General features: G+C 48.9%; 2 protein-coding genes across 2 annotated transcripts; both read right to left on the bottom strand.

Moving 5' to 3' along the window:
- Positions 1 to 2774: 2774 nt before the first annotated feature.
- Positions 2775 to 10364, bottom strand: LOC132424160 (MICOS complex subunit MIC10-like). The gene is made up of 4 exons (XM_060009971.1): positions 10330 to 10364; positions 3151 to 3254; positions 3030 to 3106; positions 2775 to 2822 (listed from the first exon to the last, which is right to left on the bottom strand). Exons 1-4 carry the CDS (start codon positions 10362 to 10364, stop codon positions 2775 to 2777), a joined length of 264 nt encoding a protein of 87 aa, XP_059865954.1.
- Positions 10365 to 10953: 589 nt separating this feature from the next.
- CLDN14 (claudin 14) lies at positions 10954 to 11664 on the bottom strand. The gene has a single exon (XM_060009801.1). It carries the CDS (start codon positions 11662 to 11664, stop codon positions 10954 to 10956), a length of 711 nt encoding a protein of 236 aa, XP_059865784.1.
- Between the last annotated feature and the right edge of the window lie 4419 nt (positions 11665 to 16083).

Raw genomic sequence — 16083 nt, 5'->3', positions numbered from 1 at the left:
AGCAGGGGACACACACAGCACATGAGGTCTATCTATACAATGGAATATTATTTGGCTATAAAAAGGAATGAAGTTCTGATACATGCCCAATGTGGATGAATCTTGAAGACATCATGCAATTTCATTTAAATGCAATCATACAATATGTGACCTTTTGTGTCTGGCTTCTTTTACTTAGCATGTTTTCTTTGAGGTTCAACCACATTGAAGCGTGTATTCCTACCTTATTCCTTTTTGTGTCTGAGTAATACTCCACTGTACAAACATACCATATTTTGTTTATCTATTCATCTGTTAATGGACATTTGGATTGTTTCCACATTTTGGCCACTGTGAGTAATGCTGCTATGAACATTCATGTACAAAGATTTGTTTATCTGTTTTCTTTTTTTTTTTTTTGAGTATCTATTTTCAGTTATTTTGGGGTATATACCTAGGAGTGAAATTGCTGGGTCATTATTACATTTTAATTAGAAGGATTCTCTTCTCTTCAAAATGTGTTGGTTACAATTTTCTGTGGCTTCCTGTAAGATTCCCATCCATCATTTCACACTTTCTCAGTTATCCAATCTCACCTACTTGAAATGCTCTCATAGAGCCCATGGACTCTAAGGTGTTTGCTGGTAGAGTTTCTTAATCCTGTAAGACCTGAGCTCTCATGCACCGCTTTGGCTTTGCAGTGTCGTATTTCAGGAGTGGAAAAAGTAGATGGCTGGAATGGAAAAAGCACATAAAAGAGGAGGATTGCTATGCCAATGTAGCCTGGCCAACATGGAAGGGCAGACAAGAGACTGAATTTAACTCAAGCTCCAAAGACAGCTTCTGGGCTGAGGCCTCTCCCAAGAATGTTCTTCAGTTGGGTAGGCTACCAAGTGGTGTAGGACCCAAGTAACTCTTGGTGCCCTGTTCCCTCCACACTCAGGTACTTGAAGTTGCTGAGGTAGCAGTCATTTACATGGTAGTATGAATCAATGCTGGTTTGCTGACTTTCCAGGGAGGGACTCATGCCTCCTGCCTTCCCTGCTCCCCTCCAATTAAAACACAGACATATTTTCAGCCTAGGGCTGTGCCAGGTCTCACACACATGACAGTGAATGAGATGGGCAAAAATCTCTGTCCTGAAGGACCTGGAATCTAACAGAGGAGTCAAGAAAAAATGCATGTGCAAATTAAGAAAACAGTCACACATTCTGAGGAGGCCTATGAGAGGAGTTTGCAGTGTGCTGAGACAGAGACTAACAAGGATATAGGGCTGCTTTGGATGAGAAGGAGCCAGTTATCCTTTCTATATGATCTGGATTGTGTTTTCTCTCTGGGAATTTTTTTTTAAGGTCTTTGCTTCTTTTACTTTGATGTTCTGAAATTTCATGGGGATGTATCTCATTTAATAGTGTACATTTTCATTTATTCATTCTGTGGGACACTTGTTAAGCCCTTTTAAATTTGGAAATGCATGTCTCCCTCAGTTCCAGGAAATTTTTTTCATCATTGTTTCCCACTCATCCATTTTCTTTACTGCTTTCAGGAACTCCTATTTGTCAGATGTTTGACCTCCTACAATGATGTTTTGTGTCTTTCATACATTTTATACGATGTTTTCTAGTTCATGGTGCCCTTTTATTTGTATTTTAATCTTTGCTACACTCTGGAACATTTTCTCTACGATATGTTCCAATCCCTCTATTTAAATGTTAAAAATGTAATATTAGAAGAATTTTAACTTGAGAGCCTTTTCCATTTTCTCATCTTTCTCATGGCATTCTGTTGTGATGGATGAAATAAGATCCTGAGTTCTCTGAGAATAGAGAATACAGATTTTACAACCTTCTCTTCTCTTCCCTGAACTATCAGTTTCCTCGGGTGTCAGTTTTTTCTCCTTATCTTTTCTCTCTCTTTCATGCTGCAGGCTTTCCTCAAATGTCTGGTGCTTCTCTGAAGTGTAAGGCAATACAGAAACTGGCAGGAAGTGCTACTTACATAAGCAGGGTTTATCGAGAGGAAAGCTTCCCTTTACCCAGACGGACGGCGTAGGAAGCTGGTTTTATCCCAAGGACTTCTCAAATGCCTGAAGTAGAAGCTGACACCTACACGACCTGCCTCTTCCCAGGTAATCATTCTCTCCCCAGACAGTTTGTTCAGTTGCTTGAGGAGAACCTTCTGTATGTGTGTGGTAGGGCTGGGGGGAGTCAATAAACAAGTAACCCCCTTGCATTTTCACCTCCACTCTCCTCTTCCTCGTCTTCTGCTCTTTGTCGGCCTTCATGTTGAATATCCCTAGGGTCTGCCCTAGGTCAGGTCCATCATTTTTTCTTTTTTTGGCCTATTTTTGTTTAATTTGTTTCTTTTAAGACCACCTCCTTGCAATTTCCAGAGAGAAAATACAAAGCAAGAAACAGACTTGGTTTCAAATACATAAACAGTGTGCTGAAGTTTAAAGCGTTACTGATAATATTGTTCCAGAAGAGTGTCAGGGCTTCCCTGGTGGCGCAGTGGTTGAGAGTCCGCCTGCCGATGCAGGGGACACAGGTTCGTGCCCCGGTCTGGGAAGATCCCACATGCCGTGGAGCGGCTGGGCGCGTGAGCCATGGCCACTGAGCCTGCGCGTCCGGAGCCTGTGCTCCACAACGGGGGAGGCCACAACAGTGAGAGGCCCGCATACAGCAAAAAAAAAAAAAAAAAAAAAGAGTGTCAGCTTACTCCAGGGTGCTTCAGTATTCCTGAGGAATAAACGTGATTTCTCTTTCCCTCCCACTGGGATGTTCTCAGATGTTAAGTCACTGCTGCTGCTCTTTGACATATTTTCCATGTAGGAGATATGGAACCTGCAGCAGCAGGGGGTGGTGGTGGTGGGATGAATTGGGAGATTGGGATTGACATGTATACACTGAGGTGTTTAAAATGGATGCCTAATAAGAACCTGCTGTATAAAAAAATAAATTAAAAATAAAAGAGGTTAAAATGCCACTTAAACGTATTAAAATGTGTTCAACTGACCAAAAAAAAAAAAAGCATATATATATATATATAGCCTGAAAATCATGCTGACAGTTGGAGCAGGCCTTTCCCAACCCCATTCCAGAACCAAAGGCTAATGGCCACATTCTTCTTTTAAAGAAGGTGAGAAAACAAGTCCTAAGCCAAAACCAGTACCTATCTTCCCGACGGCATCTGGCAAGCACCGGTCCCACTTCCTGCTGAGCTCTGAATCCGACGTGTTCCCCACCCTCAGTTCCAGCTTTCCGGACCTTCGGGCCCTGCGCTCAAACCCCTGGGGCCCTTCTTCTTAACTGTAGACTCTCCACCTGTATTCTCAGCTGTGTCCACCACCACTGTCACACTTGATATCGTCAATCCTTTAACTTTTAGGTGTTCACAGGTAGCGGTATCTCATGGTGGTTGAAACAGAACCAGATTTGATTTTTTAAAAAAGCAAAGGCAGGTATTATTCTTACGCTTGGGTATTAGAGAGCAATTCATAATGCCCACCAAGGTGAATGATGGATTTCATAGCAGAAAAATCTATGGAGCTATGGATGGAAAAGAGACCATCCCTCCTGCTGAGAGGGTTGTCTGGGCAGAGGGCGAGGCTCAAGGACTCCCAAGTGCCTCACTGGGTCTCTCCCTTCCCACAACCTCTTCACTGTCCCAGGACCCCGCTGCCCATGTTCAGCAAGGTCACAATGAGCTCTTCCCCAAGGCAGGTGCCAGCTTCTCCAGACACCTGGTGAAGCCACTAGACCAAAACTCTCCAGTGACTTCCTGGCTTCTTGCTGTTTATTATGCTGGATAGGAAACCTATGCAAATGCTTTATTTTGGAAAAATGCCTGGGCTGACTAAAACAACCCCAGACCTCCCCCAAGCTGCAGGAGCCCTGGTGGGATGGAAAGCGTGAGCCTGTCAATCATTCACTCAGCAGGGATGGGAGGGTGGCGAGCTTTTGAATAGAAAGTCCCTCAGGAGAAAAGAATTAAGGAGTATGTTGTGCTGAGCTTTCCTGGGGCAAAGCTGGCACAGCAAGGGGTGCAATCATCATCCCAGGTGATCCGCCCCCAGGGGCTGGGTCCTCCCTGATTGACGGGGTGACCTCCACTGGCCTTTCTCAGGCAGGAAATGGGCTGTTTGCTAATGCCTTTCCCCCGCCGCACACACCTGTGAAAGCCAGTTGGTGGTACTTTAAAATAATTTACTAGAATGAAATTTCTGTGTTTTTCTTTGGGTACTTGCCCAGAAAATGGCTTTGTGCTTTTTGATTCAAGAAAAGGCTTCAAATATTACAGGACCTCAGATTTCAATCTCTCTCTCTCTCTCTCTCACAGACTCAGACACACCACACACACACACACACACACACACACACACACACACACACTCCTGTGTCTCTTGGGTGGGAGTGAGGGTACTATAGCAGAAGCGAGGTGGCTTTTCCTTTTAATCCTCGAAGTCTTAGTTAAACCTGTTTCCCTCACTTGTCCCCCACTCCAGCCCCTGCCACCGGGACATCCTCATCTTGCTGCCCCCTCTCCCCACACTGACTGTTCAGCTTCAGAGCATTGCCAGCTCGAATCTCATTTGTCTGAAATGGACGTTTCCTGAATAAGAAACGAGGGATGGGTTTGCCTTTGCTGTCGGCCTACTTTGGTTTAGCAAGCTGCCTCTCCATCCCTCCTGTGAGAGGACCAAGCAGACCGCAGCCAGTGGTCCCTGGCCTGAAACCCACGACTTGGGTATCAGGTGCCTGGTGTTTCTCCGGCCACCGGGAGGAGCTCCCCGTTCGGTTTATCACTGATGGGAACAGTGCCTTTGGGGTGTTAAAAGGAAAGCCACAGGCCCCAGATAGCATCACTTTTGCTAAAAGCCCATGACACCAAAGCTGGTCAGCACCATCACGTGGGTCCTCTTCATTCCCCTCCAACCCTCCCCAGAGGAAGAAGAGGCAATCTGTGTGATCAAACCCTTGTCATCCAATGCTCTGTGGTGACCTAAATGGGAAGGAAGTCCAAAAACAGAGGGGATATATGTATATGTATAGCTGATTCGCTTTGCTGTACGGTAGAAACTAACACAACATTGTAAAGCAACTATACTCCAATAAAAATAAAAAACCCACAAACCCTTGTCATCGCCCCCCCCCCAAAGATATACTGACTTAAAAAGAATCCTTTCTTTTCTCTTGCTAATAGCTCCCTCACTCCATCCTTCTTCCTATAAAAGCCTTCCATTATGTACAGTCCCTCTGAGCGTGTTTCTAGTTGCTAGCTGGGATGCTGCCTAACTCATGAATCGCCTAATAAAACCGATTAGATCTTTCAAATTTACTCGGTTGCATTCTGGGTTTTGACAGGAGAGGCGCAATTCATCCCCTCAGGGCACTGAGATGGCGCTCCCTGCGCAAATGACAGAAGTTCCAGGTTTATCACTGTGTTCGTTGGCCACCTAGAGGAAGGGGTGTTCCGAGAATTAATGGAGGACCCAGGCTTCTGCTGTCTTCAGGAATGGGGCTCAGTTTCACCCTGCTGTCCTGCAGTCCCCACCCCAGATGTACACACTTAACACCCTCTGGGTCCCTGGGGAGCAATTAGGGATTATTTTAATGAACTCTCGCTTACATGCAGAAGGAAAATTGAACTTCCGGTGGCATGAATGTCTTCTCATCCTCAGGGGGCTTAAGTGTCTTCAAGTCACCTGAGCAAATTGCTTTACTTTTTTTTTTGGTATTTCAACCCTTGTAACTTTGAAAATTACAGATATTTTCACATCAAATTACAATTGTTGCAAATTTCTTAAAATATCCTTTATGCTTATTATTGCTTTGAAATTGCAGTATTTATTAGACTTCCCCTGCTGGATAATGTCATTTTGTGCATTAGTAAAGGAGGACAAATATTACTATGCCATCGTTTTGAAATATTTTGATAACACATTTCGGTATAATGGTTTCCTCTTGAAATCTTCCATATTTACCTTTTTCCCTTTATATGAAAAGTATTAATCTGAGGTGAGTCCATAATCACCACACCTCTCTAGGGGTGCATAGGATTAACCTCCGCGAGAAGACCCTGTTCTATTATCCAAGGAGAAATCTGTAACTCGGGTTGTCTTAATATTTATGCAGAAAGAGCGGGAACATGCATGTTTTTCTGTAAGGGTTATTGTGACCTTACAGACTGGAAATGAGAATTTTCTAATGTGTGTAAGTTTCCCTGCCCAGCAGTCTACTCCTTCCACGGAGCAGTCCTCAGCCAGTGCCTTTCTTTCCGAAGCCCCATTTCCTCATCTGTTCAATGCAGTTGCTCATACTGCCTAAGTTACTGTGAAGGTAGAAAGAGGTGACCGAACACCGCTCCCTTCTCCTCGGCTTCCAGAACCTCCCAGTTTGGTCCTCCTTGCTCACGGGGTGTTCCTCTTCTGTTTGCCTTGCTGGACGCCCCCGTCCTCCCAGCCTCGAATGTGAAACCCTCAGCAGCCCTTGGCTTATCTTGTTCACACCCCCTGAGACCCTTTCTAGCTGCATGGCTAACTGTGTCCTGGGCTGAGGCTCCCACATTAATCTGTCCCTCAACTCCAGCTTCACACATCTAAGGGCCCCGATCGCCATCTCCACTTGAGGCGGCTCAGACCAAACACATGGAAAACAAACAAATCTACCTTACCAGAACACTTTCTTTCCAGAATCTCCTTTCAGAAGATGGTGAACCCATTCTTCCAGTTGATCCAGTCCCAAATCTTGGCATCAACATTTAAGCCTCTTTCTTTTTCACACCCCACAACCAAGCCATCGGTCAATTTGATCAACTCTACCTTCAGGCACGTCCCAACCTCTTCCCACCTCCACGGCTGCCTCTTAGTCCGGATCTCCATCTCATGCCCGACTGTCACCATCTACGCTGTTCCCTCTACCTGGAAGCAAACAAGCACAGAGGGTCCAAGGCAGGGAGAAGCAGGGAGGCATGTGGCCACGCTTTGGGGCTTTGGGGCCGGGCATTTAGGGTACAGATCCTGGCCCCATCTTTGGTTTATAACTATCAAGTAATGGACTATTATACAAATGTTGAATGTGCCGTAGTTTTCAAATTATTTCCACTTAGGGCAACAGTGACTGCTACGAAAGTAGGATTCTCTGGGGGATTTCAGAGCCTTTTGATTTCAAAGGACTTAACCCAGGAAAGCAATTAGGGTGTCTTATCCAAGAAGGGGGACGTTCTGGTGCTTTGAGTATAGGAGAGGCGTGGATCCGTTTCAGGAAGTGGCTTCCCAGAGACTGAGCCTGGGACTAAGGGTTCCTCAGGGTAGAAGATTCCAGTGCCCATTCACACACACGGCCTGGGAGGGGCTGGGGTGTGACATGGGTGACGGTAAGGGTGGATGGGCTGTGGCCTGGGAGCAGCATCAGGGGCCCCAGGCTGTGAAGGAACCAGCACCTGGCAGTCAGCAGGTAACCAGAGCGACCCCAAGGCCTAAAGGCAGGGCCTCACCCCTTCCCCAAGTCCAGGGCCTCCATTCGCGCTGGGGCCCTGAGCCCTCCTAAATGCTGGGGAGGGAACAAGGAAATGTGGCTGGCTTTAGACCTCTGGATCAGAGCCAAATTTGATTTGATTTAGGGAAGCAAAGACATACAGCATTCTTTATCCCGTGAGGGTCATATTGTAAATTACATTCATGACAACAGTTTCCTGGAAAACATCAGAATCTGACTCATGTTTCCTTTTTATTTTGAAATTTGGGGTTACATGTTGTCCTCGAAAGGAGACCATACTTTGTTCAAAACAGCCTTGGTTATGACTGTCTAGTCCCCAAGAGATGGGCAGAGGCAGGCATCTACCTGATGGCCCTGGTGATTGTAATGTGATGAAGAAGGGGATCACAGGACCTGAGCTCTTGTCTTAGGGGTGAATGAGAGCAAAAGAGCCAGAGGAAACTGGGAACAGCGTTCTTACACCCTGTATCTTGAAGGAGGGAATGAAGGTCTTATTTGGAATCTACTTCCTACAGTTGGTGGGCCAGCTGTAGGTCAGAGCCATCCGTGTGTCACTTCCTGTGTGTCACTTCCCGCTTTCTATGGGGATTCAAACTTGGACCTATGGGTCTGATATCACATTTCCTCTAATCCAGCCAGAACCCAGTTAACAGAAGCTTTGTGGAGTGATGGTTCTAGAAAGAACTAAATATGGTCATGAAACAATTCACTTAATTATTTGGAAATAGTCTGGACATGAAATTAATTAGCTTATAGGTCATGCTTCTACTTGGGTGAATGTATTTCCTCCCTGCTTACCTGTCTGGGTTCAAATCCTAGGTCTTTTGCTCACTAGCTCTGTGACCCTGGGCAAATAATTTAATCTCTATGCACTTTGATTTCCTCCTTTGTAAAATGGGGTTAAAATGAGTATTTATCTCATTGGGTTCTGATGTATCTCTTTGGACCAAATTAGTAAGTAAAAGGTATTCCTGGAACATAGTAAGTGCTTAATAAATCGTAATCACTATTATTATTAGTCTTTCACCTGAGTAGGAGACAGGAACATACTTTACTTTAGTAGTGACAGAATTCAGAGAAAGAGTTCGATAAGAGCTATTTTAGAAAGAAATATTGTCATTTGCAGCAACACGGAGATTATCATACTAAGTGAAGTAAGTCAGACAAAGACAAATATTATACAATGTCACTTATATGTGGACTCTAAAAAAATAATACAAACAAATCTATATACAGAACAGACTCACAGACACAGAAAACAAACTTATGGTTATCAAAGGGAAGGAGGGAGACAAATTAGGAGTTTGGGGTTAACAGATACAAACTACGATACAAAAAATAGATAAGCAACAAGGACTTACTGTAGAGCACAGGGAACTGTGTTCAATATCTTATAATAACCCATAATGGAAAATAATCTGAAAAAAATATAACTGAATCACTTTGCTAGACACCTGAAACTAATAAAATATTGTAAAGCAACTCTACTTCGAATTTTAAAAAGCTATTTTATCTTTAAATTTGTAATCGGTCTATTAACTAGAATAACTTCACTAAACACATTCTAGATTGTGACCATCAAGTAAGGACTGACAGAATATCATTTCGTTTTAAGAAGATTTTGTTTCTCTTCTTTATAGGTTCAGATTTGTTTTTATAATTTAAAGAGTAGGTAAAAATTGCTTGTCTCATCATAAATAAATGATGACCTTTCTGATCTAAATCCCTGACCTAAATAGGACGGCATATCCCAGCCCTCTTAGCTTCTGCGGGGCTAGACAGAGGCTAAAACGTGTGGTACCGCCTCCTTCCAAACAGAAGCGGCCCCTGTTGCTTGGGGTCTAGAGGTCAGCACAAAACAGAAAAGAAATATGTATGTGTAGGATTGTTCCTTAAACCCTGACTTTTCAATGTTGCTAGAAGATTCTCCTGTTGCTAGATCTCATCAATGGTGCAGTTTATTAGGTGTAACTGGTGAGGCTTAAAGGAATCAGAAGAGGATCGTGGGGTGTACGCACATTACTGGTGAGAGCCTCTGCCTACGTGGGAAGCACGTGGCAGCTGGGCTTCTTGTCACCATCTCGGCGGCCTGGAGGACCCGGTCACGAGGAGGCATGAAGTCAGGGGAGATCAAGCAACTTCCAGCCTTGCTGGATCCAGAGTTGCAGGGCTGAGGCCCGTCTGACCTCCTAATCCTTGCCCGGGAGCCTCCCCTTCCACCTCCCTGATCCCGGGGCCAGAGTCTCACCGGGCCACGCCACGCCAGTAAGCCCAGCCACGTGTGGCTAACCCTCTGTGGCTCGCTTCCCTGCAGACAGTGACAGATGGAGCCCTTGGTGGCCCTATTCTAAGACCCCTTGAGAATGGTGGGGCTTCAGGTAACAGACCTCAGACTCAGCCCTTCCACACGGCAGGGTTATTTCCTTCCGTGTTCACAGCCTGAGGCTGGGGCAGAGGCAGGAGCAGAGTCCCTGGGGCTAACGGGGGAGCAGCGTGTGTGTGTGTGTGTGTGTGTGTGTGTGTGTGTGTGTGTGCGCGTGTGTGTGTGTGATTTAGACCACAGCCCCGAAAGTAACATCAGTATCCTTAAAGAGGTCAGGCCTCACCTGGCCCTCGCAGCAGTTCTTTCCAGCTAAAGGAGCAGTGAGCAGCCCTTGTACCTGCTCTGATGTCAGCTGCCGTCACACTTCTATTCCCAGAAAAGAAGCCAGTGACATTCTGTGCTTGGGGTGAGCAGCCTTCCTAACTGGGCCTCTTGTCAATGCCTGGAGAGCCAAGCGAACAGGCGTGTTTCACTTTGCCTTTTTTTTCCTTCTGACTTTTGCTGCCTTGCTAGTGGGGGCCGACTGCTCACCGGTAGAAAATGACATTGTCCTTCTTCTGCGGCATGTGGCAATTATCCATTTTTCAAGGAAGCCCTGTACTCCCTGCCTCGCCTCTGAGATGCAGCCAGGATAGGGCGACAGTTTTTGGTGACGTTGTTCCAGCATCTTCTGGATGAACGTCAGCCCAGCCCTCCTCTGATTTTCCTGTCCTGTGTGGGCGGAGCCCGGAGGTGTGCTGACTATGGTTACCAGCATCTTAGCAGACAAGAAGAAGGGTCTGGAAACAGACACGGATATGGTCAGTTTCAGAGACAACCTCATCCAAAAGGTTTATTCCTGGCTTGCAAACAAACCCCACTGACCAAACTCCCAAGTCGCTTTTTATTCAGCCGTCATTAAATCACCACAGAAATACATATAATAAATACAAAAACAGGAAGGATTTTTTTTTTTTAGTCTTTGGTATGTAGAGCTTTTCTCCTCAACTTCTTTCCCCGCCTTCCCTGCATCCTAAGCCCATTTCCTCAGGTTCACATTATTCCTTTGGACACCAAAGCAGCCCAGAAGTAAACTCGGTGCCCGGCCCTTGAAGCGGTCGGCAGCCTGGGTCCCGGCGCCTCTTGGGGGCCTGGGGAGGGACAGGCCGTGGGGACTCACACATAGTCGTTCAGCCTGTACCCGTTGTGCGAGGCCGAGGTGGCCGAGGGGGCCCGATTGTCCTTGTAGGCGTCGGGGGGCCGGTAGGAGGGCGCGGTGGCTGTGCCGGCCCGGGGCTGAGCCTGGTAGGGCCTGGAGGGCGCCTCGTCCTGGCAGGCCAGGCAGAGCAGCGTGCCGCCGATGAGCGACAGGGACGAGGAGATGAAGCCGAGGTACAGGGCCTGCCCGATCTCGAACTTCATGCCGCTGGGCAGCAGCGGGTTGTAGAAGTTCTGCACCACGTCGTTGGTGGTCCAGGAGACGGCCACCATGCAGAGCAGGCCGGCCAGGATGAAGAACACGCCGCCCAGCACGGCGAACGTGGTCTTGGCGGGGGTGCCCTTGGCGCAGCGCGTGCACTTCATGCCGACCACGGCGCAGGCGCAGGCCACGCCCGACAGCAGGCAGGAGATGACCATGAGCGCGCGGGACGCCTGCAGGTCGCGGGGCAGCGCCAGCAGCGAGCGGTAGATCTGGCACTGGTAGATGCCCGTGCTGTGCCACACGCACTCCATCCACAGCCCCTTCAGGTAGGACACGGCCGTCAGGATGTTGGTGCCCACGTGCGCCGTCCGGCGCCAGTGCGGCAGGATGGTGGTGATGAGTGTGCCCACCATGCCCAGGAAGCTGAGCAGGAAGCCCATGAGCTGCACGGCTGCGCTGGCCATGACCTTGCTGGCGGTTGCCGCTCGCTCAGGCGCCCGCAGGAGTCCTAATGAAGCCGGGAGGCGGGGCGGGGGGAGAGGAAACGGGTTAACGATTATCTCGATGCATTTATTTCTGCCACCGAAACGGCGATTTCCATAGGCAGTTGGTACCACGATTAACATGTTTTTAAAAATAGTTTCTGAGACCTGATTGGGTGAACGAACGAGCGGCTCGCCTAAGACGCTTTCCCTGGAAGGCCAGAGCTAGAAGGGGTGACAGCCGACATCTGGCTGGGCTGTGCTTTCCCAGGACCCCAGGGAAGGACACTCCAGAGACCCCACTTCTCTCAGTACTTACCAACCCCACGTGGGAAGTTTTGTCTTGTGTCTCCCCTCAGACTCTGCTGCATTTGAGTCTCACTTCATTCTGTTTGATCAGTAATCACTAAGGTTGTTAAATCAACAAATGGACTGGCAAGTGTTAAGGCGTATGCTGCTCATGACTTAGAAGATAGCTTAGACTGCCTGTCAGGATGAAACATTTTCTGAAAGTGGGAGACTTCCCTATGTGCTCATAGGAGGGGGTTTGGCACCATAGGCGGGTCAGATGCTGCCTTCCAGAATCCCAGATGTGACCTTAGAGATTATCCACTGACGCCAGGGGAGAGGAATGACCAAGGTCATCAACTCCTTAGGTGCTGCAGCCAGGACCACGAACCAGTGACCCTCCCCTGCGGGCCGGGTACCTCCTCTCACACCACTCTGAAGAGGGGTGGGCTTATTACAAGACAGGCTGCTACTAAACATTGTAACCATGGCAAAATCTCAAACACTTCTTGGGGAAAAGGACCCAGCACGTATGTGGTGTGTAGTGCCAGGTGTATCGGGGATACTCGGGAAATATTGGGAGGGAGAAAGGAGAGAGTCGGGGAGTGGGGGAGGGAGGAAAGGAGGATGGAAGGGGGAGAGGAAGGAAGGGAAAAAGGGGGGAGACCAGAACTGCCCGAGTGGACACCACTAGCTCCTCTCTGCTGCTGGGAGCAGAGTAAGGGGCAGAAGAAGAGAATCCCACCCTCTGCGTGACTCGGGGCCTCTCTGTCTTCAAAACAAGGAAGCTGGGGGCTTCCCTGGTGGCACAGTGGTTGAGAGTCCGCCTGCCGATGCAGGGGACACGGGTTCATGCCCCGGTCCGGGAAGATCCCACATGCCGCGGAGCGGCTGGGCCCGTGAGCCATGGCCGCTGAGCCTGCGCGTCCGGAGCCTGTGCTCCGCAACGAGAGAGGCCACAGCAGTGAGAGGCCCGCGTACCGCCAAAAAAAAAAAACAAAACAAGGGAGCTGGACTTCATGGCCCCAGAGTGTCTTCTGATTCTGAAGTGAGGAAAAGGGAAGCTTCTCTGCTGGTGCCAAGTCACTTCAGCGACCTAAACTGGTGAGAGTTCGCAGGGCAAAACCCGCTTCTTCCTTCCTTCTTCCTTCTTTCTCTGCAGTTAAGCACAGGAAGGGCTGCAGGTAGGCACAGTGGGCCGGGAGGGCGTTGCCCAATGCAGATTCTCCTGCGAGCGGTTTTTGGGGTGCCCCAGGCCTTCTTGGCTTTAATCCTGGGTCCGCTGTAAAGAAATCTCCCACTAAATCACGTTGAGGGATTTGGTGGGTAACGGGTGATGCTTCCACTGGAGGCACTGGAGATCATCTTTAGATCTGTCCTGCTTAACAGACAGATGAGATACCGGTGAGACAGCGTGGTGCTGGACAGGACATCAGGGGTCTGGGGTGGGGACGAGCTCGGGGGTGTTGCTGACGCTAAAAATGACCGTTTGCTCAGGAACCTGTGTTCTTCGCTCACACCTCCAGCTGATCGGCCACGTGCGTCTCGCGAAGCTGTCTTTCCTTAGGAAGCCTTCTTCCCTCCATTCAGCAAGCAGTCAGTGCAGGGGCTGGGCTCGCGGGGCGGGGTAGTGCGGGGAGACCCCACAGTCCCTGCTGCCCAGGGAGGGGCAACTGTCCTGTGGTCACCGCCGGGCAGGCGGCGGGGCCCACAGAGCGGGCTGCTCTGATGTGCGGCACCAGAGCTGCCGCCGCCCACCTCCTGGATGCACTGGGCACCCGAGCAGAGCTGACACCAAAAGCGCCAGTTTACTGGGCCTGAATGATGTTCGGCCCTAGGCTGAGCGCTCACACGTGCCTCCCAGTTTATTCCCCACAGCTACCCAGTGAAGCAGCAGCTGTTACCTCCCCTGTTTTCCACGTGGGGAAACTGGGTGCAGGGGTGAAGGCTCTTTTTTTCTGGCCTGGCTAGTATTTTCCCCGGTTTAATCCTTCCTTTCTGAACGCAGTAGGACTGAAGTTAGCGTGAGGGCCTAGGGGTGGTGTCCTTGGTGTATCCTGGGGAAGTTGACTCTCTCCCCCGAAGATGTCCTTTTACAGTGGTTCAGGTGGCCTGGGTGAGGGACTTTCAGTGCTGAAATTGGGACAGTCCCAGGCAAACCAGGACGGTCGGTTCCTCCAGGGAGCCTGGAGCTAAGGATTTCTCCAGGTGGCCTCTGAGATCCTTTCAGTAACGCCTGAAGGCCACCTCCAGCCTGGCGGCCCCGCTGTCTGTCCCTGGCCAGGGCCTTCTGAGGCCCCCTCACAGCTCTTGCTTGTCAAGGTCAATCATTAAGCCCACTGAGCCTAAAGAATGTGGCATAAAAGCTAAGCCTGCTGACCCCATTAGTCTAGGGAAGTGGACCAGAAGTTTATTGGTTGTCTAAATATTTATGGAGAGCAACGACTGCTAATTTTAGAAACCATTAGGTTGCTATATTTAAACTTGTGCTTGAAGGATTTGCTAATTTAAGAAGTGAGCGTTAATGAGCCCCCAACTCCCAGACCCCAGCCCCCCACCCCTTTCTCCCGAGTTACCAGCAGCTGCTACTGGTGTTAGGTCATAATTCAACTTCCCAGCAACCACTTTGCACTTTGGGGCCATTCGATGGAAAAACAACCTCAAGCGAACGAATCTCCTTGGAAACCACATAAAACTCATCGCTGATGCTTCGGAAGGAACTTGCCCAAGCATGGCCTCCAGCAGGGGCAGCGCTTGGAGGGTCCAGCTGGCCTGCAGTTGGCTTCGTCCCCGGGCTGCCCTTTTCCTGCAGACGTGCGTGTGCTCATGGAAACATTTGCTAGAGAGATGTGCGTCCAAGACAAATATGGTTCTAAGAATCAGGGTCCAAAAAAAGACCTCGACAGGCTGGGTGGGTCGGGCTGCGTGTAACAAGGCGACGCATTGCAGGAATGGACATTGGGCCTTGCGTTTGGGTTCACAGAGCCCCCGAAGCACGCTGCTGGGTGGGCAGTATGTGGCTGTCACACCTGTGAGCAGGATTTAGGGCAGTCCTTCCCAGTGACTGCTTCTCAGGACGCCATGCTGGCAGGAAGTCTCGTGGAAGACAGAAATTCCAGCTAGGTGGGAGAAAATCAGGTAACTGTAGGAGTTCTCATCGCTGGTAATATGCAAACATAATTGGGAACCTCCCAGAAAAGTCTCGCATGTGGCATCTCCTAAGCTTATTTGACTGGAGAAGTCCTCCCCCGACTTTGCCAAAGGACAGCTTAAAGTCAAATCACTTTGGCAAGTGGATTTAGAGGATGGAAGTCTGTTGCAAGTTTAATGGAGCAATGATGAGATAGGGTTGATTAAAAAAAAAAAAGAGAGAATTTTGATTTTGAGGAGGGTTGAATGAGCACAAGTAGGATGGCCAGCAAGATGCTCGGATGTGCCCCCGGTAGCATCTCAGCGAACCCCAGGGCTGTAAACTAATGTGAAAATCTGTGAAGGGCAGCTGTGAAAAGCACCAAGGCTGCTGTGGCCCCCTTACACTGGATCTGGTTTTATGAGGACCAGATCTGAAAGGCAAGGGTTTTTTTTTTCCATATAAACTTTTATGTTGTCTCCTTCCTCTGTTGTCCATGAGCTACATTTTTTTAAAGGAAGGAATTCAAAACAAACAAAACAAAACAAAGAAAACGAGGCAGGAACCCAGAGCACATGGTGGATTTTCTTCCAGCCTGCCTGGACCCCAGCTGTGTCAACTTTGGAGCTTTGCCTCTGAATTAGGCATCATTTCAACAGCAGTGGCCGGTGGGGAGAGCCGCACTGGGATGGGGGACAGATGGGTTGTTTGCCCGGCCCCTGCTCCTGCTTCTCTACTGCCTCGTGTCCCTCGGCCCCTACGATGAAGAGCTCTGCTATGGACACGTGTGTCCTTTGTCTTTTCCACACACACTGCTGAAGGGAATGTCAGCCCCGGGGCGGGAGCAGGTTGTACCTTGAGAGACAGGGCCCCAGCCAGGTGTGTGGAAGGTTCTATACCCACAACCACCTGGGCGGAAGAGTTGGATGATTTGGCCTCTCGAACCTCATTTCAGCTTCTGACCAGCCTGCAGTTGGAGTGGA

Source organism: Delphinus delphis, chromosome 4, assembly GCF_949987515.2.
Source record: "Delphinus delphis chromosome 4, mDelDel1.2, whole genome shotgun sequence".
NCBI lineage: Eukaryota > Metazoa > Chordata > Mammalia > Artiodactyla > Delphinidae > Delphinus > Delphinus delphis.
This window is presented reverse-complemented; position numbering and strand designations above follow the sequence as displayed.